General features: G+C 39.2%; 2 protein-coding genes across 5 annotated transcripts in view; one reads left to right on the forward strand and one right to left on the reverse strand.

Moving 5' to 3' along the window:
- Positions 1–15,986, forward strand: part of LOC129117810 (uncharacterized) — a 114,876-nt gene extending 98,890 nt beyond the window's left edge. For 2 of the 4 annotated variants that reach the window (XM_077175933.1, XM_077175939.1), the window contains 6 exons: positions 4,309–4,507; positions 6,482–6,630; positions 10,827–10,948; positions 13,614–13,737; positions 14,356–14,686; positions 15,349–15,986. In XM_077175933.1, the coding sequence (XP_077032048.1) occupies positions 10,926–10,948; positions 13,614–13,737; positions 14,356–14,686; positions 15,349–15,482 (612 nt within the window). In that variant the 5' untranslated portion in view covers positions 4,309–4,507; positions 6,482–6,630; positions 10,827–10,925 and the 3' untranslated portion in view covers positions 15,483–15,986. Of the gene's footprint in view, positions 1–4,308; positions 4,508–6,481; positions 6,631–8,745; positions 9,307–10,818; positions 10,949–13,613; positions 13,738–14,348; positions 14,687–15,348 lie in introns of those variants that run through there. The other 2 variants (XM_077175949.1, XM_077175944.1) reach the window with 2 other exon arrangements.
- CDCA7L (cell division cycle associated 7 like) overlaps positions 12,305–24,789 on the reverse strand; it is a 36,089-nt gene continuing 23,604 nt past the window's right edge. Inside the window, exon 9 of the mRNA XM_077175922.1 lies at positions 12,305–14,272. Within this exon, the coding sequence (XP_077032037.1) occupies positions 14,251–14,272 (22 nt within the window). The 3' untranslated portion in view covers positions 12,305–14,250. The remainder of the gene's footprint in view (positions 14,273–24,789) is intronic.

Raw genomic sequence — 24,789 nt, forward strand, 5'->3', positions numbered from 1 at the left:
TTATTAGAGAACTTGCTGATCTGTGAACCACATCAGAAGAGTACCTCTCCTCTTCCTTCTTTGCAAGAAGGTTCTCATTTTGCACTCCTGGATATTCTGCAACAGCAGCTCTTGGTTTCTGAATGAAGCCTGCAAAAGAAATTCTCAGCCTTGGAGAACTTCAAATGAATAAATTTATATTTTCCTCAAAACCAGATCACAATAGGGTGAACTAAAGGTACTTGTTATCTCTGAAAAGCAGACTTCATGCTTAAGTGCCTTAGTACGTATTTAGAAGCCTAACAAATTTTGGGTGTTCATATTTGGATACATCTTTATTTTCAATTTTGGAACTGCAAAACTGCTCAGTTGTTTCTAATGAGCTTTAGACTTTGCCTGTATGTTCAAAATTGCTTCAAAAAGCTCGGATTTTTGTTAAAATATTTCAAGATATTTGCTTTGAGAAGGAGGAGAAAAGGAAAAAAATAATAAAACAATTTAAGAAAATACCAGTTGTAGTACATAGCTTTATGTAAGCAGGACAGCCACAAGACAAAAAATAAGTAAAATTTGGGTGCAACAAATTAGCAATGTATGCAAAAATTATTCAAGATGCAAATACTTAGATTTTTTTGGAGCAGATAAACCAAGGCATAAAAGTAAACAGGTACCAACTCTATGTGGTGTTGGGTTTTGGCCTTCACCTGCTATAAAAGAAACTGTGCATTGAATAGGTTTGGTATGGATGGCCATTAATATTTGAATTTTTACCTGTGTGTGTCCTATCCTGCTTCCCCAGCATGTCTCTTTTGGAAATCACTGTCTAGGAGCATTACCTATAGCAGATCAATGTTATTTTGGCTCATAGGAGAGAAGACAGAGGAATAAATTCATTGTTCATAAGGCTCCTCTTTGCATTTGCACGAGGTGTTACCCTTGCTGAACTCCTTTGCACAGTCACAAAGAGGTAGTCATGTCTCTTCAGCTGCAAGATTAGGTTATTAAGAGTTTTTTTAAGCTGTCTTGAAGTTTGATTTATGTGCAAATATAGCTTGTATGAACAAGTTTCCATTCTTATGAGGCATGACTATTATTCATGAAACAGCAAGAAAATTCGCTCCGTTTCTCCACAGGGAGAAGCTTTCCTTGCCTTGAACAATCTTGTCAGCTGTGCAGCTTCAAGGCAGTGCTTTTCCCACTGAACTAGTTTGGCCAACTTGCACAGTTTGCCTACTGAGATTGCCTGGTAACAGCTCTGTTCTGCACTTGTTTTCACCTGATTTATTCAGCTTCGTTCTCTGCATTACTTGTTGGGGTTTGCAAGTCAGTTCCAGAAGCTTTTAATTTTAAGCAGCAGGAGCTGAATGAAAGCTTCTCTGGAAAATGTGTTTATCCCTTTTTCTTCCCACTGAAAAATATTGTTTCCCTGTACTTTCCTGTCCAAAAATTTATCACTTATTTCATTTTTGCTGAGCTGATCCAAAACATCTCGCTACAGGAAGCTATCCCACCATTATGCCATGTAGAGTTATGGTCTGTTTTGGAGAACATCTGCCCTGAAAGGGCAAAAAAAATGCTTTAATTTTGTGTTGCATTAAAGTGTCCCATAAGAAAAGATGTTGCATAAACTCTCAAGCCATTTCATTATATGAAGTCATGTTCCTATATTCAAAATTTCTCACCTTCATGAGTTCCTCTCTTTGAAAGACCTAGGCATTGTTACCTAAGGCAGAACATACACAAGGGAATAGCAGATCTTTGTGTCAATCAGACAGATTGACAGATCAGACAAGATGTTACACACATCCCAGTCTTCTCATAGCTGAGTGCTTACATTACCTCCTGGAATTTATTTGGTTTTGTATTTGCTTTGGCTAAATATAGTTTACAGTCAAGGCATATACAGGTTTTTTAAAGCTTTTTAAATCCTTTTTGAATCCCTTAATCTCCTTTATTTCAAAATCTATGAGGATTTCGACAGGAAAAAAAAAAAACCCTAGTGGGGAACAATCTCATTTTAATTTACTTTGTTCTTAAATATCAGGGAGCTGGGACTTGCATGAAAGATGCTGTGTCTGTTTCTGGGTAGAGTGGTGCTTTAGTTCCATCTGTTCTATCTGCTGCAGGTGAGGGAATAGGACATTATGAAGAAAACATTGCCAAAAATAGAACTTGTCTTTAGAAATTTCTTTGGTGACTATTTTTTTTATATTCCTTCTATCATGGACTTCCATTATTCATGCCTATTTTTCTGCATTTCTTCATAATCCAAAATTAAACTCTAAACATTTTACTGAAAAAAAATTAAGTCATCCTACTGGGTTCCCCACCTCTCTGTTTATCGTTGTTGCTTATACTCTTGAACAGTGCAAGAGCAATAACAAAACATTTCTTTTTCCCAAATCTGTAATTAACAGAAAACCTACAACAGCTGCAGTAATAAAACCCACCAAGTCATTATGTAGGTTTTGCCTTTCATAGGTGATAATCACTGAAATTGGTTATTTATTGCTTCTGTGAAGTGAGAACTCCTAAAGGAAATGTTTTAATCCAGAACTCTAAAACTTGTTATATATCCTCATAGATGTTCTGAAACAGAGCGTGACTCCCTTAGCAAAGGTTTTTATTCTGATAAAGCAAACTGAAGAATGTGTCTTTTGTCAGATCTCTTGTTTCATCAGTGTGTGTGTGTGTCTTGAAAGCAAAGCAATATTGTGTTCTCCATATCAATCTCTACAGTTTTGTTCCCTCCAGCTGCAGTCAGTTTTGAAGGCTGTGGAGAGACTGTGTTGCAGAACTGGACAGTGAATACATGTCCACCTGAGAGAGGCTGTATAATCTGAAGGTCATATGGCTGAATTATTGCAGTATTATATGAGCACAAGCCTGGAAAACCCATCTCTAGCAGTTTGCATGGCAGTATTGTACAATATACGTGTCTGATGTTGAGTTTTGTAGAATCATGGGTTTCCCAGCACTAGACATAGTAGTTTCCTTAAGGAATTTGCTTAAAATATATCATAAGCAGCTCTCTTTTCTTCCTTCTCCCTGGTGAAATGCAGAAAGGTCTCAGCACACCATTATGTTTAGCTATGTTTTGTAGCTAAGGGCATGTCAGAAGCAGGCAAGGAAGGGTCTTAAGAGCTGAAATCTGTGTTCCTGGCTCTGGAAATGCCCTGTGATAGCCTAGAAACAAAGCAATGTTAAAATTTCTACAGAAAGTACTTGCTTTATTCATGTCCTGATGTGACTTTCATAAATCGCATTTTAAGTGTTTAGTGTCTATGTTAATGCAATCACTTTGAAAATTGAGTTAGCAAATGCCAATTTGAATTTTATGAAGAGTTCATGTTATAAATGTTCCATGTTATAAATGTTCCATTGGTCCTTTTTTAAACAGAGTTTTATTACTAATATTTGAATCTCCTTTCTTGGCAGAGAACATTCAAAACCATTGCTGTACAGAAAATACTGGTTTTAGGCTTGTGTGGCAAGCAAATCCTGAAAATTGACACACTGTTCACTGGGCAAGTCAATGACAAACAGTTGTGTCACTGGGTCACACCAGACTAGACACATGGCACACACTGTAGTCTACAAGTTATTTTCAATTTTTTTTTGTGCTATGCCACAGAAATAGAAAGGTGAACTTCATGTTGCCTCCCTGCTGGGCCTCAAAATGGCACAGAGTATAGGACAGTGATCCCTTATCACTGAAGATAAGGGATCAGGAAATGACAGCTCTTCAGTAATGAATTTCAGTAAATAAAAGGTGAACCTAGGATAACTCATTCTTTCATCCAACAAATAATTAATTTGGAATGAAACATTTAATAAATTACCTTAAAAATCTTTATTTTTGTTGTTTCAGTTGCCAGCCATTCTCTCTACTCTAGGCTATCCATTTGTAATAAATACACGTCCCTGCTTAGTGTTTTAGGCTGTATATTTAAGGAAATTATAGTAAAACTGACAACTATTTCATTGGCAATTGTTTGAAAATTTTCCTAAGTTTCTGGTAAGCTATGATGATAGACATTTATGCCTAAGCCACAGACTCTTCAGTACAGCAGTGAATAATCTCCCTGTGTCTGCTGTATATACAAATGAAACTACAAAAATTAAGAAATACTCTGTGTATTTGTCTTATACTTTTGGTCTGTTCAATCATCCTCATTTTGTTTCTTAAGTTGCAGGCACATACAGTTTGGCTTGTGTGCATTTGTTATGCTGCTAAGATCATACAGTACACACTGTTTGCAATCTGAGATACCTATGAGGTTTTAATTTAGTGAGATCCCCATTCTTGTGCCTTTTATTCTTTCCCAGACGCACCAAGATTGAAGACAAAAAATGTGAATTCAAAAAGAATTTTCATCTCATCCTTCACACTAAACTGGCTAACCCTCACTTACAAGCCACAACTGTGGGCTCAGACCACGTTCATTAATTTCACTGCCAGCAGGGACAGGCTGGAAGACCAGCTGTTGGCGGAGGTTGTTAATGCAAGACTCACAAAAAACATAAGGTAAGGACTATATTTTGATTTGTCTCTTGCCTGCTCTGAAATTTTAAGTCGAGAATTAATATGTCTGTTTGAATCCACTGTACTGTAAATGTTAGAAGCCCATATTAGAAAGATTTTAGGAGTCTGGAAAGTGTAGAAGGTTCTTTCACTGATTCGTTCAAATCTGCGCTCCCAAAGGGCTTGTCTTGACCTAAAGCTCTGCTAGAAATTAAATTCATTGTGATATTATTCCCACACTTCTCTCTACTGCTTGGTTTGCTCTGTGCATTGCATTTAATTTACAGAGGAGGTTTAAAGCCCTCTGCAGTGCTTTGTGCTTCAGTGATCTTGAGCCAATAAGTGTAAATAAAATTCCATGCCAGTCTGTACAAGGATATAATGGCACTGTTAGGAGCTAGGGCATTTGGTTAATAAATCACAATTTATTCCTGCAGGGATGCAGTTCAGTGGCTGCTGCAGTCATACCAATATATAGCATGAGGAGAAATGCTTTTATGTGGCTAGAGGAAGGACTTTGGACAGGATGTAATCTATGAGATAAAACATGAAAAGAAAGTACTTAGGGGTGTGAAATTAATAGCAAGAATACCTCCTACTTCTCTAGTGTGTCTTTCCAGTTATCTCATGTAAGTAACTAACTTTGTCCACAAAGATTTGCTCCACCTGTTTGAGGTACTCCTGCTTCATGCAAGGGCAAACTGGGTCAGGGAGTTTAATCACCCTTTGAAGAATGAAAGCCATATACTTGGGAATGAGATCTGAAAACAGCTGTCCATTTACCTCTGCATCTGCACATTGTTCCACCTGGGACTGCATGCTTACAAGGCCTGTGTCACCCAGGGTTTTGGTGTGAGTCAGAGTCTGGCTGAGAGCTCCCCACAAGACTAGTCAAGCTCTTGCACAGTCAGAAGGTCAGTCCAGCAGAGCAGACTATGACAATATTTTCCCACTCTGCTGCCAAAGTGAGGTTCTTCAGCCTTGTGCTATTCTCTGGTTTTCTTAGCTGCCACATAGATCACAAGTTGCCCTCCCTGGCAAGATCACAGTCCTTTTGTGTAGCGTCAGGAGGAAGGGCACTAGGAGAGGGATAAAGTTCTGGTGCATGACGACCTAAACATTCTCACTTTGGGTGTGCAGAACTTCAGATCTAGTACACTGGGACAGAAAGCAAACTGGCCTTTCAGAAATTAAATCAAATCAACTGATGTAATTAAACAGAAAATATAACTCACAACTCTATAGAACATTATTTCTTGCTGTGGTTGTTTAAACACAGTGTTTTTGTTTGCTCTGCTAGTCAGTCCTCACCAAGAAGCCAGAAGGGTTTCATGACTGAGCTTAGGGAGCTGGAGGATGACATGCTGCTCAGCCTGTCAGCTGCCCAGGGCAGTCTCCTAGACCACAGTGAACTTATAAAGAAAATCAAATCAGCAAAGTCAACTGCAGCAGAAATACAACACAAGGCAGTAACAATTGAACTGTTTCTAACAACTTAAAGTCACCTGTAAAATGTCTCTTCTTATTATTCTATTAATATTATTTTAAGTGTAGCATTTCTATGAGCTAGAATAGGAATAGTCAAATTGCTGCTTTTCCAGAAAGGGCTGTCCTCCCCATATTCATATTTTCATATCTATAATATGTAGTTGTCACATGTTTGACTTTTATTTTTTAGGTATTTGAATTAGTACTCACAAAATTAATAAATACCAACATGAAATTTCAACAAATGTATTAATATATGATTGCCATGTTTTCCCAGGTAAACAGGCATATTTCTGCAGAGGACAGTTATTCCCTAATGCTTCTCTAAGATAAGAACTTTACCTACTTCAAATATTTGCTACTGCCTGAAATAAAGTCAGTTTTCTAGAGTATATCCATATTCTTTTCCATATGGATAGGAATATTTTGGTAATTGTGCAGGATAATTATGAGACATTAAAAATAAACAGGACAGCTGTCACCATTCAGGTAGCTGAAGCCAAAGAAAATAAAGCTCAGGGTGACAGGACAAGAGAGCATTACAGACTGACAGCTGGAAGAGCATCCGCCCCTTACTCCGGGAGTGTCAGCCTGGGCAGCGTCAACCCCATCTACCAGCTCCCACTGAAGGCAAAAATGTCTCTCAACTTCTTTTTTTTTCAAAGTGCAAGAAACAGAATTCTGCCTCCAGCAGTGATGCCTGATACATTAGTTATTGCTTGTACCAGATGTTTACATTGGCAGGGCTGCGTGTCGGAGGGAAGAGAACACGATGTGATCTCCTGCTGGTCTGTACCACAGTGAGTCCCCATGGGTCTCTTTGTTGGCTGCCTCCATTCTGACAGTGCTTTCTGACTGTGCTTGCAAAAGTTTACCTTCCTTCTGTTAAGCCATCCCACAGGGCCAGGAAGGAAGACTTTGGAGGAATTCTGTGTAAACAATTCCCCGTTGTAAACCTACCAAGTGATCAAATGCAGTGAGTAAGGGAGATCACCCACTCTAAAATTACCAGCTTGTTCAAGTGAGAGAGTCTCCATGCTGAGATAAATAAGGAAGCAGGAGAGTATTGCTGTTTGCAGCCCTCACCCCTGGTTTGCTGAAAATTTCCTTTAAAAGCCTCTTTTCAGCCTCTTGCATTTTACACTGCTTGGGTCAGCTCTTTATAGGAGCCTACAGTAGGAAACCAATTATCTTATGGGTAGTAAAGCAAAAAAAGCAAAATTCAAATAGATAAAAATAATCATACTAACTCTCAGGCCTTCAATGCATCTTCCACAAAGCAATAAAACAAGTTGAAAAATCAGGAGATATTCAGTGTTGTATCTCTAACCTAAAAGAAGCTGTCACATATTGGACCTTTCTTTTCACAAGCCAAGGATTTTTGAAAATTATAAGCTCATTTTCCTGGCCCAAATGGCTTTTCAGGTGAGGAGAAATTTTCATATTGGTGATGATGACATTAACTGGATTTACTGTTTCTCCTCTGGAAGCTCATGACTGTGCCCAAACCCTGTGGTTGTGTAGTTTCTTATACAGAGTGACTGCTACTTCAGTATCAACAAAAATTGCAGAAGTTCCAGAGATGCTATAATGTAATTATTTTCATTTAAATGCTGCAATATCTTCATAAAGCTAGGTTCAGGATAAATAGCATGACTTAGCTGCTTGCATTTTGATAATTAGGGTTGAAATTGATCTGCTATATAAGTAAGAAGTAAATAATACATATCCAAATAACATTCAAGCCATTGCTTTTCCTTTTTATTTTAGTAACTGTATGCCCTAGAAAAAGTCAGGGCTCAGGTGTACTGGACTGGGAGTCAGAGGTGTCTCTGAAGCAACTCTGATGACCTTTTTCAATTTTGTGTGCTGTCATGGTTCTTCTAAGTAGTAAAGAGATAGGACTCCTTGAACTGCATTTCCTTTTTCAGTTCAGAGTTGAACACAAAAGAATCCTGTTGACATTTTAACTACACAGCCATGGTGTATCATTAGAGTAGTTTGGGAAAATTGCTTTTGAGTTCTATATCTTTTCTGTTATTATTTCTGGACACGTGCCTCACCTAAACACTTTCAGATAAAGTCATGCATTCTCTCATAATTTTTTTAGTAGCAATAGTGGTGTTTTCAAAGTGGAGTTTTCTTCACTATTTGAGTGCCTTTTCCCTTAAACATCATATACTGTATCTTGTGAGGAAATTCTGTTCTACCATGATTTGTCCACTCCCCTAAAACTAGAATTTTAACTCCCTGCCACTCCTTACTTTAGTAAATGTCCCATAGAGGGTTTCCAGTTTGTCATATCTAGATGTTTAACAGTAAGCAGACAATGGCAATACCAACCAAAGTAAGCTCTTACCAATACTATTTTTATGTATGCGTGGTTGTGCATATATATTTAGTGTTTTATTTATGTAATTGTGTATTATTTATGTAATTTAGTATTTTAAGGCAAGTCCTGAGTTCCTTGGTTGCACTAGGGGTTTTTACATACTCAAAAATTATCAGTGTGATCCTGTTTCAGTCATCATGCAAAAGGTACAACATCTGTATTTGGCATGCTTCCAGGCTATGGCAGTGATGGATGTGTTCAGAGGGGTAGATAAAGATATTTAAAGATCCACCAAGAAATGGAAGAAGTGAGTGGACTCCACATATCCAGAAAAGGAGAAAAAAAGCTCTTTTCAGAAACTAGTTATACTGTCCAGGACAGAATGTTGTATTGCTCTGAGGTAGGAAATCTGAGGGTTCATTTTTCAGGGCAAGTGTGTGTGAGAGTAATGCCTTGCATGACAAATTCAGATCTTGAGAAGCAAGTAAATAACTTCTAGAACTGGGTGGTCAACCAGAATTTGAGATCCATTACTGTGTTCCTTCACAGCCTGTTCTCCTGATGAAAAGTTTATGAAAAGGTAGTGTGGTAAAACACGAGTCACAGCATATTTGGAGAGCTGTGATTCTGATTTCTTTTAGATTGAATATAGATGCCTGAGGAGAACAGTCATTGATAAACAGACATACAGTAAGCTATCCTCTTAACAACTATAATTGTATTTTTCAGTGTTAGTTCTCATTATGGTATTACAGCAGGTAGATAACCCCACAGGATGACAATTTTTCAGGGTCTCCCTTTTGAAAGTTGTATGATACCAAGAAGGACTCTGTATGTCTTCAGCTGTGAATACTGACACATTTGTTTTCCAGTTGTGCTGGTTTTGTCTTTCAGTCCCAAGTGATGGTCCTATGGGCCTGTTGCTCCACATCCCACAGTCACCATTTTTACATGACTTCTGAGAAGGCAAGCTTAGTCTTAGGTATTTATTTTGCCCACCTGCCCCAGTTTATGTGACAGTATTGCTTGCATGTAATGAGGTCCTTTTTATTCAGAAGTTTCTCTCTTTTGTCATATGGTCACTATCCTGCAGGGAAATGGGAAAAATCATCTTCTCTCTTGCTTCCCCACCTGCTTCCTTTCTTGTCTTCAGTTCTCTCTCCTGATGATTTCTCTGATGAAATGACCATCAGTCTCAGATACACTCAAGTCTGAGAATGGTGCAGACCTGAAGTACTTATCAAGGCACACCTTTTGTGTTAGCAGATGTTTTGTCACGTATAGGAATTGTGTGGAGAAAAATCTTGTTTCAAGGTACACGAAAAGCACAATGACGGAATTAGCAAAATGCTAAGAAGAGAGCAGTCCAGCCACTCCTGTGTTTTTCATCCTGTCATCAGGGCTAAGCCCACTTGAAGATCATGAGACCCTACATAAGCCTCTTATTTGCTTCTGGTTCAAGGACCACTTAACTGTCTCCCATTAAAGAAAGAACAATTGAGCTCGAAAGTGAAATGGGGGCATGCAGGGCTATAAATGTGTATAAACTGGTGTATGGTTATATGCTTGTGTGTATGTGCTTATAGAATGTATGTGTAGTTATATTTTCTTTACTGAACAGAACAAAGCCTTGTGGATTCATCTGTCACTGGGATGGGATATGCATTACTGTAGGGAAATTGGGCACAGTTTGTTTTCAGCAGAAGATTCAAGTTCCAAAGTTTTTTCCACCCCCACCATATTCATGGGAATGGGGAGGATGAAAAGTGTAAGGCCATAAGCACTACGGTATGAAGAAATTTTTAGAGCATTCCTCTGCTTGGCATAATGCAGGTTTCCTTTGTACTGTTTTCTACCTTTTGACTAGATGAGGGCCAGAGGGCAATTTTCTCCATGCTCATGTAATCTTGTGCCCCCTGTGACTAAATAATGGTCATTATACAAACTATATTCAATTGTATAGGGCTCTGTGGCTTTATACGTAGGATTACTATTCCCCACAGACAATAGTGAGAATACCAGGTTAATACAGCTGTGACCTCACTGTGCTCAATTTAAGCTCAGGCCCCACAAGGTGAGAGGCTTGTGCATTTACCCACTGAACCAATCAGTTAAAAAACTGATGTGATATCTACCACATGTTGCTCCCTTTTTCATGAGGGAATTGCTCTGTACCCCCCATAAGAGTTTCTAAAGCTCAGTAACAATGCTGAGCATCTATCAAAATGTCAAAAGGTTCATTATCTTAAAACCAAGGGAACAGATTTCTGCAGGCTTTTTCTAATACCAGCAATAAGGCCACTGTTGAGAGCTTGCAATTTTGCTTGTTGAAATTGTAAGGGTTTAGTGAAGTGCTTCAGAGGAAGTAATATGCATTGCACAAGTGATAGTGAAATTAATGGGGGCATTATCATTCTTTTTCCTTTCTGCTCTGCTAATTTTCCCATCTCCTCCCCCTCTATCACTCACCCTTCCCCAATTATTTCTATTGCAGGCAAGAAGCTTGGGTTCACTATAGAAGATTTGGAAGATTTCATAACATGTCTCTAGGACAAAAGCAGGACATGGTTGCAAAGGAGGCATTCAAGAAAGCTGCCCCACATGGCCATTGGGTTCTTTTCCAAGTGAGTGTCAAACTGCCTTTCTCATGGGGAATACCTCCTCAAATGGGGAGATGTTCCCAGAACACAAAATACACGGTGGATTACATCAAAAGTTCTAAACATTAATAGTTCTAAGCAAATAATCTTGTTCTGTTTGCTTTTGCTTTTGGTTGTAACAGGATAAACATCGTATTAACAGGGTTTATGTCACTCTTTGCTGAACAGTGCACTCTCCCAGGAGGAGCAGGAGAGATAACACAGAAGGCCCTGGTGGGTGGGTAGGCCTGCCCTCAGGCACACCCTTCCCCCACCTAATTAAGAGCTCCTATTCCATTTAGCCAGCCATAATGGAGACTTTAATGAAATGGGTCTGGCTGTCCCTGGGGAAGCTGTATAATTAGTCCTGGAGTGCTGCTTTTCTGAGATAGCAGCCACGGCTTTGGCCAGCTTTGTATGGACCAAGAACCCGCTCTGCCGTGGACAAAGAGATAAAGAGATCCGTGGGATGCCCTGGCAAGCCGTGGTTTCCCAGCACAGTAACAGAGTGAACAGGAGCACAGCAACCATAAATGCCACTGAAAAAAGATGCTCCCTCCCCAGTGTTTTGTGCTCAATAGCCAATGTTTGTATGTGACAAACTGTCAGCCCTGAAGCCAAATGAAAGTGCATGTTCCAGGCCTTGACATTAAGGTGGTTATGGGAATGGGATGGCTCTCTCCTCTCCTGGTTTAACCTCAGCAGCCTGCTTTGTCTGCCAGCCAGGTTGCCTGCAACAAATGAAGAGATGGGTTAAAGTCAGTGTTTTCTGCCAGATGAAACAAAACCACCATGGGTTTAATGAGGGGCCCTGGTGTGCTAGGCACTGTGGGAGCATGCACAAACTGCCCCCTTCGTCAGAAATGAAATTGGAAGCGTGCTTAACCGTATTTCATGTAAGTGAGCTAATCATGCCAGCCTGAAAACAACCCTGCATAGAAATGTTGTGAAGGGAAGAGTCAAGTTGGTTTTCAGGGAATGTCAGGGTTCACAGCTGCTCTGGGGGCAGTGTTGTGCCTGAAGCTTCAGGGAAGGATGGGGAACTTCTGAGGAGCTTCTGGTGTTACAGACCTGCTCCATTTTCCAGGCTGTTATGCCTGGCTCTTGAGGGAGGAGAGAGGCAACAATTTTGTTGTAAAGGTTTTTGATAGTGAAGGATTTTGGGAAGTCTGAAAGGAAACTTCATGAAGATGTTGGGCCAAATCCCAGATGGCTCTAAGCTAGCTAGAACTATTGGGACTTGGACACACTCAGTGTTTCTCAAGATTTAGTCTTCTGCATTTGGGCCCAAAAACCCTGTAAGCTTATATTTCAAAAAAATTTTGGAGCAAAAAGATGAAGTATTTTACTATGGATTTTATTGGAGGCTAGAGAGTACATAATTAAATATTAAAAAGAAAAAGACAAACCAACGTACACCTGTGATTCTGACTGACCTGGGAAATACTTTAAAAATTACTTTGGCTTCAGATCTTGCAAAGGCAGTAGGCACAGTGGTTGGCAAACTGGCAGAAGAAAGACTGACTTCAGGTTTTTGTGTCAGATTGCACTATTCTGTCACTCATAGTTAATATCTCAAATTCAGATATCTGATACATTGAATGTTTATTTTATTATATTAAGGCTTTAATCACTTCCACTTTGCATTCAATGGATGCAGCCTATATGACAATTCAGGCGCTGCCAGAATGCAATCATGTCATGTGATATGTAAGTCTCCCTCTCTTTCCATTCCTCTCTTCCTTTTTCCATGTGGTGAGGGACAGTTTGGGAATATTCCCCCAGCAGACCTCATAATAAAGTGATGCAGCAGTTAGGGTGTGAGTGACATGTTGTATTCTTTGGGTGTAATTCCTCCTGCACTGCATGGAGATTGCCAGCACAATCAGGAGGTTCTGGCACATCAGTGAAGGGCCAAAGAAAAGCTCGTGGATGAGCTGCAATTTGAGTTGAAATGTTAGTACTGTAACAAAGAAATGTGCAGTGTGGGCTGACAGTGTGTTTAAAACATCTTTAGCCCAGCCACATTTTAAACTTTTCCCGATATTCCTGTTTTTCACCAGGAGGTGCTTTGGAGGCAGATACTTTTCCATTATAACGCTCTTCTCTGACCTATCAGTGTCTTTCCACTGTCTTCATATATTTAGAACTTTAAAGACAGCTACACTCTGAAGTAGTCTAAGACATATTTCCTAAGCAGCAGGATAGCTGGAACCATTTTTCTGTCTAGCACTACTGTCTTGCTCCTGGTATGTCTTGAAAATGTTTTGTCCTAGGCCCCAGTTCGACAGAGAATTAATGAGAGTCCAGATGTCTTCTGAGCCATGCTTTTCTTTGTATGTGATAACACCCACAACCACAGATCACTTAACCCTGAGTTTATAATATTTTCATTAGCTTCAGAATCAAATTTTAGAAGCTAATGGTGAAACCTCGATACATACCAAGAAATGACAATGACTTAACTGTTACCCCATTAAGAAGTCACAATGACAATGCCTTAAGGAAAACAAATTTATTTGGTTTTGTAAAATAACCATATTGGCTGTTTTTCAATGGAATATTCATCTAAGTAGCTGAGTGGTTCAAAACCTTGGACAAACTCCTTGAGCAATACATTATGTCATCCTGATTTCTGTGTCTTTATCAGCGCTAAGCCAGCTCCAACCACAGAAGAGCACGTAATTCCCCAAGGAATACGAGAAATTCAATTAAAATTACCCCCTACAAGGATGCTGGCTAATTTCCATGCTGCTCTCTATGGTTTTGACCAGGTAAAAGTCAACTAAATTTTTCCCTTTTGTTTGCTTTAATTACTCCTTCCCCTGTGGGGTCAAGTGGTAGCATTGATGACCATTCTGTGGGAGGCCAGGACTTGGGACTGCAGTGATTCCAAACCAACCCAACAGCTGCAGGGTGCCATCCCTCTGTGCCCTGCACCACCTCTGTGTTTCCCATAAGAGTTGGGCAGGAGGAAAGGTGTGGCAATAACACAAACATTTGTACTGTTCAATATAGATATGCACAGGTATGCATGCAAAGACAGAAAAAGCATTTATTGCACCAGCTTTAGCCAGTGGTGCACTTATGGAAAAAAAAAAAAAAAACCAAAAAAAAACCACAAAAAAAACCCCAAAAAACCAAAAAAACCATGCATGCTCTAAAGCCAGAGCTCTTTCATTCAATGGTACTCACATATTTTGCTCTGCTCTAAATTTGCCTAAATGCATGGTCATGACCATTCTCCCACAGAGTGGATTTACAAACCTGGGTGTTCAGGAAATGGCTCAGTGCCCTCTGTATGGGTTCCTGCAATCAGGCATAAAGAAAGGAATTAAAGAGTAAGGGTTATGTGCTGTTTGTTTTGTCTTTTGCTCCTTCCCAGTGTAAAGTTCTGCTTGATGGGTGGAAAGAAGAAGGAGGAGAAAGAGGACATGAGAATGTGGAGAACAGGCACGTCACAGGTAGTGTGCAGTCTCCTTCCCTCCAGATCCCTGGTTATCCCTGTGTGCTACCCCAGGAACTTGCAGAAAGATCCTCAAGCCCAGTGTGAGTCAGCTTCCCTGCAGCAGTGGCAGTGCTGGAGCAGTCAGCTTGTTCTCATCAGCAGAGCAGACCATGATGAAGGCAGCCCTAACTGCACACTTTTGCCTTCCAGCAGGGTATTCTCATGGAGCTGCTGGAGCACAGCACACATGAGGGCAGAGCTGGGATGTGAAAAGGGTAAGAGCTCCTTTAGAGAGGAATACTAACCAATGCCAGGGAAAAATAACAGAAAAAAAAAAGAGAAAAAAAAAAAGTTGGGTCAGAGCTACAAATGGATTGATTTTGATGGTGTGGGATGATTTGGAAAGATATTTGTGAGAAAGGAAGGATAACTGCTATTTTGTGGCTGAGCAGTTGACTATTAATAGAGCATTTTGTTCTTTTTTCAATTTTTTTATAACTTACTGTTATAATACTTTTAATGGAAAACTGAAAAATTTAGACTAAGTTTTAAATAAAGGTGGTTCATATACATTGTTGTCTTGTTTCAGTCTGTGTTTAGTGAAAGAATATATATGTATATATTTGAATTAACCAATTTCTAAGCTTTATACTTTAGAGAACTTTCTTTTCTCACCCACTATTCTGAGCCATAGGTGTTTGTGGCTTACCATAAATTCCTGTCCAGACACTGTCTTTACTATATTTCTGGTTAAGGTGTTTTTTGTTTTTAATTACAATAAAAAATCAAAGAATGCCTAATCCAGATGGAATATATTTCATGGGTTTGTGGTTTTATTCGGGGTAGAAACTTGTGTTGTATTTTTTCATGGTTGAACTCAGCATTCTGATTTAAGGAGATTTTTTTGTCAGACATAAAATCCTTCACCTTTGCCCAGATTCTGCTACATGTTGTTCAGCTCAGGATGATCTATTTCCTTTTGAAAGACAAGAGTTGATCCCTCTGATGTACCCTCCACACATCGTTATTTTCAAGGGTAACAAAATTAATTTTATGTTCATTACTTCTTAAACTAAAGGATAAAATATAGAAAAATGTCAGAGACATAAGGATTAATTTCTGCCAGTTTTAACAGCAAATGCCAAATAACTTAAAAACCAGATGAATCCCTGTGCTGAATATCATCTTGCTGAAATTCTCTATTAACACTATAAATATGGAGGCAAAATGAAAAATATTAAACTTCAACTTCAAACATGACTCTTTGATAAATGGTGTAAAATTTCAAGGAGTTGTAAGGCTTTTTGATAAATGTTAAACTAGTAAATTTTCTGCTTGGGATAAAGTCTGTGGATGACTTAGCTAAGAAGCTATAGTGGTTATCTGAGTAACATTTATAGACTTCTAGGTAAAGACTCTGTTTTTGTTGGTTTCAGTAGCAAACCAAACAGTTCTCCTTTCCTAAGGGACATTTGGGAACTAAAATGTCATTATCAAAACTTTTGCATCTGGGAATTACTGAAAAAAATACTGTCTAATAGCCTCTGATTCTTTAGAAACCTGTTTCTCACTCTGCTTCCAGCTCCAGCCTTGTGAGTGCTCCCTTTGGGCAGGCGAGGCTGGCACAGCTCTCAGCAACGCTCCCTGTTGCCAGTGCAGAAGTTACTCCCTTTGTCTCTGACAGGGGACCCTTGAACTGCATCCCAGAGAAGGGGAGTTTAAAAGCATCTGTTTTCCTCTGTGCAATTTTCACACTTCTGTTCCTGGGAGACTGAGGTTTGGCCCTCAGGGCTGGGATGGAAGGCTCCAGATCAGCACCCAAGAGCTCCGTCTGCATTGCGTCCTCAGCAACTGCTCAGAGGCCCACAAGAAGGTAGGAAGTGGTCAGGTAACCACATTTCAAGGTAATTTCCACTCAATCACATATTTATACTGAATAAGGGGCATGCAGTTCTTTCCCTGAAGCTGTTATTTAAGTAGCTGGCATTATGTGATGCTGTTGGTGAGTATGAAAACAAACCATATCAAAGGGGGGTTGTGGGTTTTTTTTCTGGCAGTGGATGCTTGAACTTTGTAATATAGGTAAAACCAGTTCCACATCAGTAGCTAAGGGGAAAAAAATGCCCTTCATTATGTTAACAAAAACAGGGGTTTACATGTGCATATATGCCAAATTCATTAGGCAGGTAATGAAGCATTTGCACAAATGTAATTACAAACAGCAATTCTGACAGTTCATAACACTGCATTAATAATCACTACAATTAGTTCTGATGATGGAAGCAATTTACAGCACGTCACATGTATAAATAATGGTGCATTTCCTGAATGTGTCATTATTATGTATTAAGGATGCCACCTTGTTGTGACTTTCTCTGTAATGTTCCCCTTGAGTCAAAGTTAAGGATACGAGAGTGGTTTTTTTTTCTGAGCTACAGAATATTTCAGACTTGCATAGTTTAAATACCGAGTTGAGGTCATTTGTGTAAGTTCTGTATGTGAAAATGTGAAATGTCTAAATAAAAGGCAGTAATTATTTGTTACTGAATGATATAGAATATTATTGAATAGATCCTCCTATTTGAGTAATTTAAATACATTTCAGAGATATTTATAAAGAAATAAAGGAGACAGAAATGTCTCCCCTTGATGATATGGTTTTCTCCATATCTCCCAGCTTGTATTTACTCTGAGAAATTAATTTTGTTTTTGTCTTCATACCCCTACTAGCCTTTATTTAGTTAGTAGGACATCAAGCTGTTTTTCCTTTTTGTGGTACTTGGTGTCATAGTGAAATAATTTCTTAATTTTATTATGATGGTTTAATAATGTTTCCCATTTAGAAAACAAGTCCATGAAATCAGCTTATTCCAACCCTTAGTTTTCTTTGCTAATAAATCTTGCTGCTTTAAGCTGTTCTTTTCAAACCACAATTCATAAGCTGGATAATTCATTTTGCTAATTAATGAGAGGGAGTATTCTGATGGCAGGGAATACCAGAAAGGTCTGTAAGAGCAAGAATTATTTCTCTCCTCTTGGTAATATTGCTTATTGGCCTTTCTCATTGTACTGCTTAGTGATTCATTACCCTGTGGTTTCATAAGGATTTTTTTTTATATGGATATTGGAGTGAGAAATAAGACAACAGGTTTTTTAAAATGTCAGTTCCTATGTATATATGCATGTCTATGACCTTGTGCATATATATATATATATATATATATATATATAAAATATGTATATAATTTATTGTCCTTTGGGAAGAACTTCCTGAAGGCAATTAAGCACTGACCAGAAAGCATAAACTGGGCAACTCAAGCTACCTCATCAGCCAGTGGAAATTGCCATGACTCTGTTATAACTTCCACCAGTTTATAGTGTTTTCCTGAAAATATTTAGTCTTGTTTCTCAGTTTTTCCTGCTTCTAAGACAAACTCCAGCACAACAATCTGCAATAGATAAGGTCTCTTCATGTGAAATACAGAATGCCTTGTCCTGCCTCATTGTCCCACTCATGCCCTCCACCTTCTGATCCCCACATGTGTTCAAGGACTTGTCACTGGATGTTGTTGTGGGGGGAAGTGGATTCTGTCCTCCCCATTATCCACCCACCCAGCAATGGCTCTGGGGTTTTTTTGGGTACAACAGACCAGTTTTGTATAGAGTACAATGGCAATTATGTGAACCTGACAGCCCAAAATATTTCTAATGCAAACTCCGCAGCTTTCTCACACTCACAAAAATGTCCCTTTTATATCACCAGCTTTGATTATCCCAGTATAATCAATGTCCCAGAAGTGTGCAGCTGAATGAGCTTGTACTGCATTAGAATATTGATATACTCTTCCAAAAGACAAAGGAAAAAGCAATTTCTTGAGATAAATATATATGAAATTAGAAAAACATTAAATGAGTTTTTGTTGCCGACAAAGAGAAAAGCAGGTTTATTCTGGCTGCAAGAACGTTCCGTTCTAAACCCAAGTTGCTGGCATTTTTCACAGGGATTCTCTGTTCAGCCTTCTCATCACAAGCATGCAGCACTGCATATTATATTCTAGCGGCTTTTTTTTTAATTTTTTTTTTCATTTGTTCTTTGAACCAGTTTAAAATAAAGATGGATTAGCATTTCACATACTCAAATTGCTGCATACAAGTTTATGTAGCAAGCAGGCTCGAATAGCTGCAGCTATTTTACTTGTTCTGTTCTGTCACATCATGTAATATTTAAAGCCTATAATTAAGTTTTTACTCGAACTGTTGGGAGGCAAATACTGCCCCCAAGGGCGTAAAGGTTCCTGTCTGCAAAGGTTTCATCACAAACTGGCATATTTTGCAAACCAAAGGGGAGCAAAAAGAAGCTTCAAATGCTGTGAAGCCAAATAAAAGAGAAAGACAGTGGTTCCTTGAATTAAATGTTTTACTACCCTTAACCACATGCTTTCTCTGTGGCATTATGACTAGAATTCTACAGTAAACTTAATGCTTATATGATGGTGCAGTAATGGGATTATTATTAATTCAATTTTTACCAAAGTTCTTGAATACTTCCCAATTTCAAATAATGTAGAATTTCAGTAACTAAACGTTCCCTAGCGAGGAGATATAAAAGACTGCAATCAGATACAAGTTTTTATTTCTCCTCCAAGAAAGGCACAGTAGGTTACCTTCCTGTCACTCATGAGGATTATGTTTTTAAAGATCTGTATGGGAAAATACATGCATTTGTTCATGAAGTTATGTTCTCTCATATAATGTGGTGTTTTGAAAATGTGGTTTTCTCTAAAGTTTTTATATAAGGGCTAAGGTGGGAAACAAAGCTTGGATAATGCATTTTACACCATTACTGAGTTTTAGTCACAAATTTTCTATTTTGCTCAGATACCTCTCATTGGATTGAAATAAAAGAAATCTAGTTTTAGTATTATTTGCTGAAAAACCTAAACCCAGCAATGCAAATGTATAACCATGAAGCTTTCTGAAAGGAAGTAGCTGGGCTTCTTTTATGTCTCCTAAGAACAGCTTTGGTTTGTCCTTTAAGCAGCTGACTTGTTTTATTCAGTGATGCATTCTGCTCCTCAGGTGGGTTCCACAGGAAAACTCCTTGGTGAGATCATGTAAGGTGGCCACATCACAGGTGCCTGGGACTGCAGGCTCTGCTGGATGTGTCTGCAAGAATTCCTCAGCCCAGTCCTGCTGAGAACCTTTATATGTAACCTAAAGCTCTGAAAACACAGTATGTTGTTTAACCTAAGGGAAAGAGAAGACCACACACTTTCTCATCCATCCTGCAGCAAGGTCTTGTCTGGCTGTGAGGGAATCAATTTTGTTGATGATTTATCCTGAGCAGATTTTGGCTGAAAGGGTCTGTGAGATGTCCTACTGCTTGTCTACTTTTCTAAGTACAATTAATTAGGAACTTGAATTCAGTACTTTTTAACACTGCTTGTACAGTGAGCTTAATGACATTGGATACACTTAGGTCTCCATTTTCCTAGGAAAACTATTTTAAGGTGCTTCCATTTAGAAAGTTTTGGGTAGGCATGGGAAAGTATCTCTTATGGAACTGCACTTTAACCAATGTAACTGATAAACTCACCAGTTTCAGCAGTCCAGAATGGCACTATCCTCAGAATTTATTCTTTGCACATTTTCTTCCTCAAAAAAATAATGGAAATGTTGTACATTTCCTTGCATCTCACTCTTTCTAAAATACGAAAAAGAGCTTGTAAGACTGTTTCTAATTTTCCACTACCCTCTCACACATCTGTGTCTGTAGCTTTGTCAGGTTATCACCAGCTGAATTATTCAAATTTCATTATTGAGTTTTCATCCTGGACAGCAGTGTATGTGGAACATCCATGACTCCAACGGGCCACGTTGCCAAAGTTGCTTCTAATCAGCAGAAAATGCTGAAATTTTTGAGGCTACAAAAAGAAAATGTTGCTTTAAGTTTAGTTCTAAGAAGTTTTGCATGGAAACTGCCTTAATCTGTTTTCATATACACAAATAACAAATGTGGATATTTATACAGGGGTGTGTGTATATATGTACATACATATATAATATAGATATATACTATATGTATTATATAGTATGTACTTTTTAATATGTATATAAATATTTAAAAACCCTGCCTGCTTCTCCTCAGCTGCTGAGGAAGCCACTTTGGAGAACTGATTGTACACAATTTGCTGAAAACAGCCAAGAGATTTTTCAAGCGCCCTTTCCAGACTTGTTATTTTTCATTGTCCAAAGGTAAAAAAGCTCATTTATGAGGGGAAAAAAAAAATAAAAATTATCATGTTAGGTATGAACAGGCCATTTGTGGAGCCAGGCTGAGCTGGGCAAAGTGCCCCTTTCACCCCTGGCAGTGGGTTGAAGCCTGCCTTTTGGCTGTGAGCAAGAGGAGCAGGCTGGTGTCTCCTTGGTCCCGAAGAAGCAGAATTTCATATGTCAAAGAGCCACACTCAGATGAAGGCAATTGGAAGTAACTGCTCAGAAGAAGATGCCCAAGAGTAAGTTGCCATGGAGATGGAAAGGCTAAACACTACTGTACTCCTGACCTCCAAAGAGGCTGATTTCTCCACATGACAGCTGAGGTCGTGGGGGCATGGTGGGAAGCTCATCCTGCCGGCTCCAGCTCTGCCTCTAGCCTATGGATAAGTAAAGAATTACTGCTTTACTACTTTAGGTAGTCCATTAACCTTCAAAAGCCTGAACTTTCATTCAAATAATTGCAAAATAAGTATAGGTGGTGAAACCTGAACAGAATCACTGCTATTTGTATGCCCTTTGGAAAGTTTAGGGACCCAACCCTTAGTGTGGATCCACTGGTATTTTAAACAGTGAGGATTCTTTCTTAGTTTCTTGCTGTAATTGGAAGAAGTTAAAGCCCAGAATTACCAGCAAAACCAGAAAATCATTCAGTGACTAGCAGCCAAATGAATGGATGGTCCTTCACCAGCAGTGGGGCTTTGTATCCACTGAGGAGATTACCTTCTCTTTTTAACTTCTTGCTTTATGATGAGTTCTTTTCGCTACAAATTCATTCCACAGGGTCCATTAGAATAACCCACTGTGTATCAGCTTTGATAGACCTCACCTGGGAGCAGCCATAAAGACAGAAGGGCAGCAAGCTCCTGCTTCATACCCCAGTAACCCACAGCCTCCCTCTGTGCACATGACTCCCACAGATGAAGTAAAACCTGATTTAAGTGCCAGCAGAGAGAGACTGGTAAGTGCAGATTGTCTGACAGAATTGATCTTCCACTCGAGGTAAATAACAGGGCTTTTTTCAAAACCTCAGCACTACTTCAAAGTGGCATCTTAAGATACAGCTTATTGTGGGTGAGGTTAGTGGTGCAAGTTCAGGCACAGGTAAATGGCTGGTTGCAGAACCAAAATGACTTCAGAAATAAGTGCTTACTGGTGTTATTTTGAGCAGTAGCTTGTTGTAGACTGTTCTAAATGCCAGAAGCTGTTAAATGTTATTGTGATTTTGTGAAGTGGACCCTGCATTAGGAAGAAATAGCTTTTGTGAAAAGTACCACTTAGAGCTAGAAATATTTTTCAGCAAAAACAACTTCAAGCCTCTTTTAAATTGCAGGCAGCTCTATGACAATAAGTTCAGAGAAATTATTTGAATTCAGTGAAGTTTTTACAGCACAGGAGATGGGGAAGTCTAGAAAAACAAATTTGACAGCTACAGCTTTTATTCTTAATTTATTTATTACTTTTTATTTCATTTAGCCCACTGAAAGTATATTTCACCCAAGTCCTGTCTACATAAATCTTAATCTGCTCCAAAGCCACAAGTCTTATCTTAAATATCCTGACAGAGTTAGGGTCTTCCTGCTCTATAGGAACAGTGCAGTTATTAGTACTTGGCTCAATACTGAGCTGATTAAGATCTTAATTTTTAATCCTGTTAAAATTATCACCACTGTCTATCTCACTGAGGCCAAAGCAGCAGTACAAAACCCCAAGCAACACTCCTGCACTTGGAGAGATAGAGTGGAGTAGCAAAATGGCATAAGAATCCTTGCTTGGCTGCTGAGGTGATGCAGACTTGCAGTACTTAAAATACACTTGCCTGAGTGGTGACATTAAAATAAGTGCAAAGCATCCTCATGAAGTAAGAAGCAACCCCACAGAAAATGGAAGTGTCCAGAAATTATGCAAATAGTAACTATGCTGGGACTTCTTTGGTAACCCTGTTCCCTTGTATCAGAACATGCAGCTATCATGTCTACAAGCTTCAAATAAATTTCTGAAATTTTGTAGCTACAGGAGAATATTTCCTGGTGTCAGCATTACCAATAACATTATTGATTCTTTTCCTACAGCTTGAAAGGGAATTTGGCACCATGTTTCTTGGCCTCTCCAAATCTGGATTATGATGGATACCAGAAATACATAGATGAAATGCTTCCATCTGAAAGCCCTGTACTATATGGACTGCACCCCTATGCTGAGATGGGATTCTTGTCAACATCAGATAATCTCTTCAAAACTCCTTTGGAAAAGCAAGCCATATGTCCATGGGAGAGGGATCAGGCCAGTCTGCAGTGAAGAGGTAAAGTTCTTCATCCAGTGTATTGTCAGTGCTTTCAATGACAGGTGGAATACATATTTTACTGTGCTATTTCAGCAACAGACTTGATTTTGGGGTCTGGGGGTGGAGGGAAGACATCAAATTAGAAAAGATCATATGAGCATTAATGGTTGTGATAATGCACCAGCCTGGCCAAGAGGTAATGCACTAGGAAGACATTTGGACCATTTTCTTTTTCACATTGAATTTATTTAGGGTGGGAAACAAGGTATGGATCTATCTCACCTTTTTTGTTTTGTTTTGTATACTTTTTATAAACAAGTACAGTAAGAATAACACTAGACAAAAGACATGGTTGGTTGAATTGGTGGGTCAAGTCTTGACCTCTGTCTTTTGTTCCCATCTCCTGCATGATAAAACTGCTCAGGGTAGCTTTCCTATGCCTTCCCACTTGTGCCAAGCATAGGAAGTCCCTCCTAGCCTGCAGTCCTGACTTTTTCTGCTGCATTCACAGCACAGCCTAGCAGTGGTTTGCAGGCTTTCCATGCCAGGAAGAGCAGCCCAAGCACAGGCTCTCCCCCTGCTTCCCTTCCTGCAAACTTGTTCTGAGCAGGAGCCTTGTGTCTGCTCCAAGACTTCCCTTGCAAGCAGTAAAGGAAGAGGAGGTTTTCAGGGAGTTTTAGTTTTTGGGTAGTCTGAAGAGGTGAATCATGGCCAAAGAGGGTGTCTGACCATCTCTTAGCCTCAGCACCTCACCACAGAACCTGAAGTCTAGCAGAACAATATACATTAATACTGATAAACTATCAGATGCTGGTTGGTGTTAAATGCACCAACCCTAATACCAGGATAAGCTTTGTCACTTAATATGGAGTTGGCTGGGACATGGAAGTTCTGTTCATAGTCAAGATATATCAGACACACAGATACATTAGTATAGCCAAACTCCTTCCAGAAAAAATTTAAAAGGATGGGTTTTAAGCATGGAACATCACTGGTGCTTAAGAGATTAAATTAATAAAGGAGCAGGGAAGTAAAATGTAATCACAAATCTCAGCTAGTTCTGTTTTCAGAAGATTTTGCCATCTTCTGCATCCTCCTGAGTGTAGGTCCAAGAAACTATGTCCAGATGCCCCAAAGCCTGGCACATGATGTGACACTGAGCCTTCAGTTCCTTCTCCTTACCAGAGTTAATTGAAGTCCCCTATGACTGCCACTCTGGTTTCTCCATCCCTTTCTTTATTTCTTCCCTTTCCTCTGAGCACTCTTTTTTAAAAATCTTTCTATTTTTTTTCTTATCACTATCAGATCATGGAGGCTTTGCAGGAGGAAATGTGACAGCTCTGCATGCAAGTAGCCAAACATTGCTTCATCTCCTGGGGGGAGCTTGTGCTTTTCATGCTCAGTCCCCATCCACTTTAGGGAGTCTGGACCATAACATATGGCATTCATCATTAAGTCTGCCAAAGCTAGGGCTGAAACAGAGGCTGAGCTGCATTAATGCTGTGATTTCAATTCCTGCTCATTAGCACTGTTATGAATTGTTCTTCATTTATGTTTTGTTTCAGTTCCAGAGCAAGCCTGCAGGGAGAGAGGCTCTTTTTGGGGGTGAGGCATGCCTGTGCCTATGCTGTGTTTTGCCCAATGCCTGAGACAGCAAGGACTGTGGGTGGTGGAGGGGGTGATGGAAGCTATTAGGTACTAAAGAAATACAAACTACTGACTGAAAAATCCAGTCACACTTGACTGAAAATCAAGACAATTCCAGGGTGTATCCTAGTAACAGCAGTCATCCCAAGTTCAGGACAACCCATTAGTAGGCTT

Source organism: Agelaius phoeniceus, chromosome 1, assembly GCF_051311805.1.
Source record: "Agelaius phoeniceus isolate bAgePho1 chromosome 1, bAgePho1.hap1, whole genome shotgun sequence".
NCBI lineage: Eukaryota > Metazoa > Chordata > Aves > Passeriformes > Icteridae > Agelaius > Agelaius phoeniceus.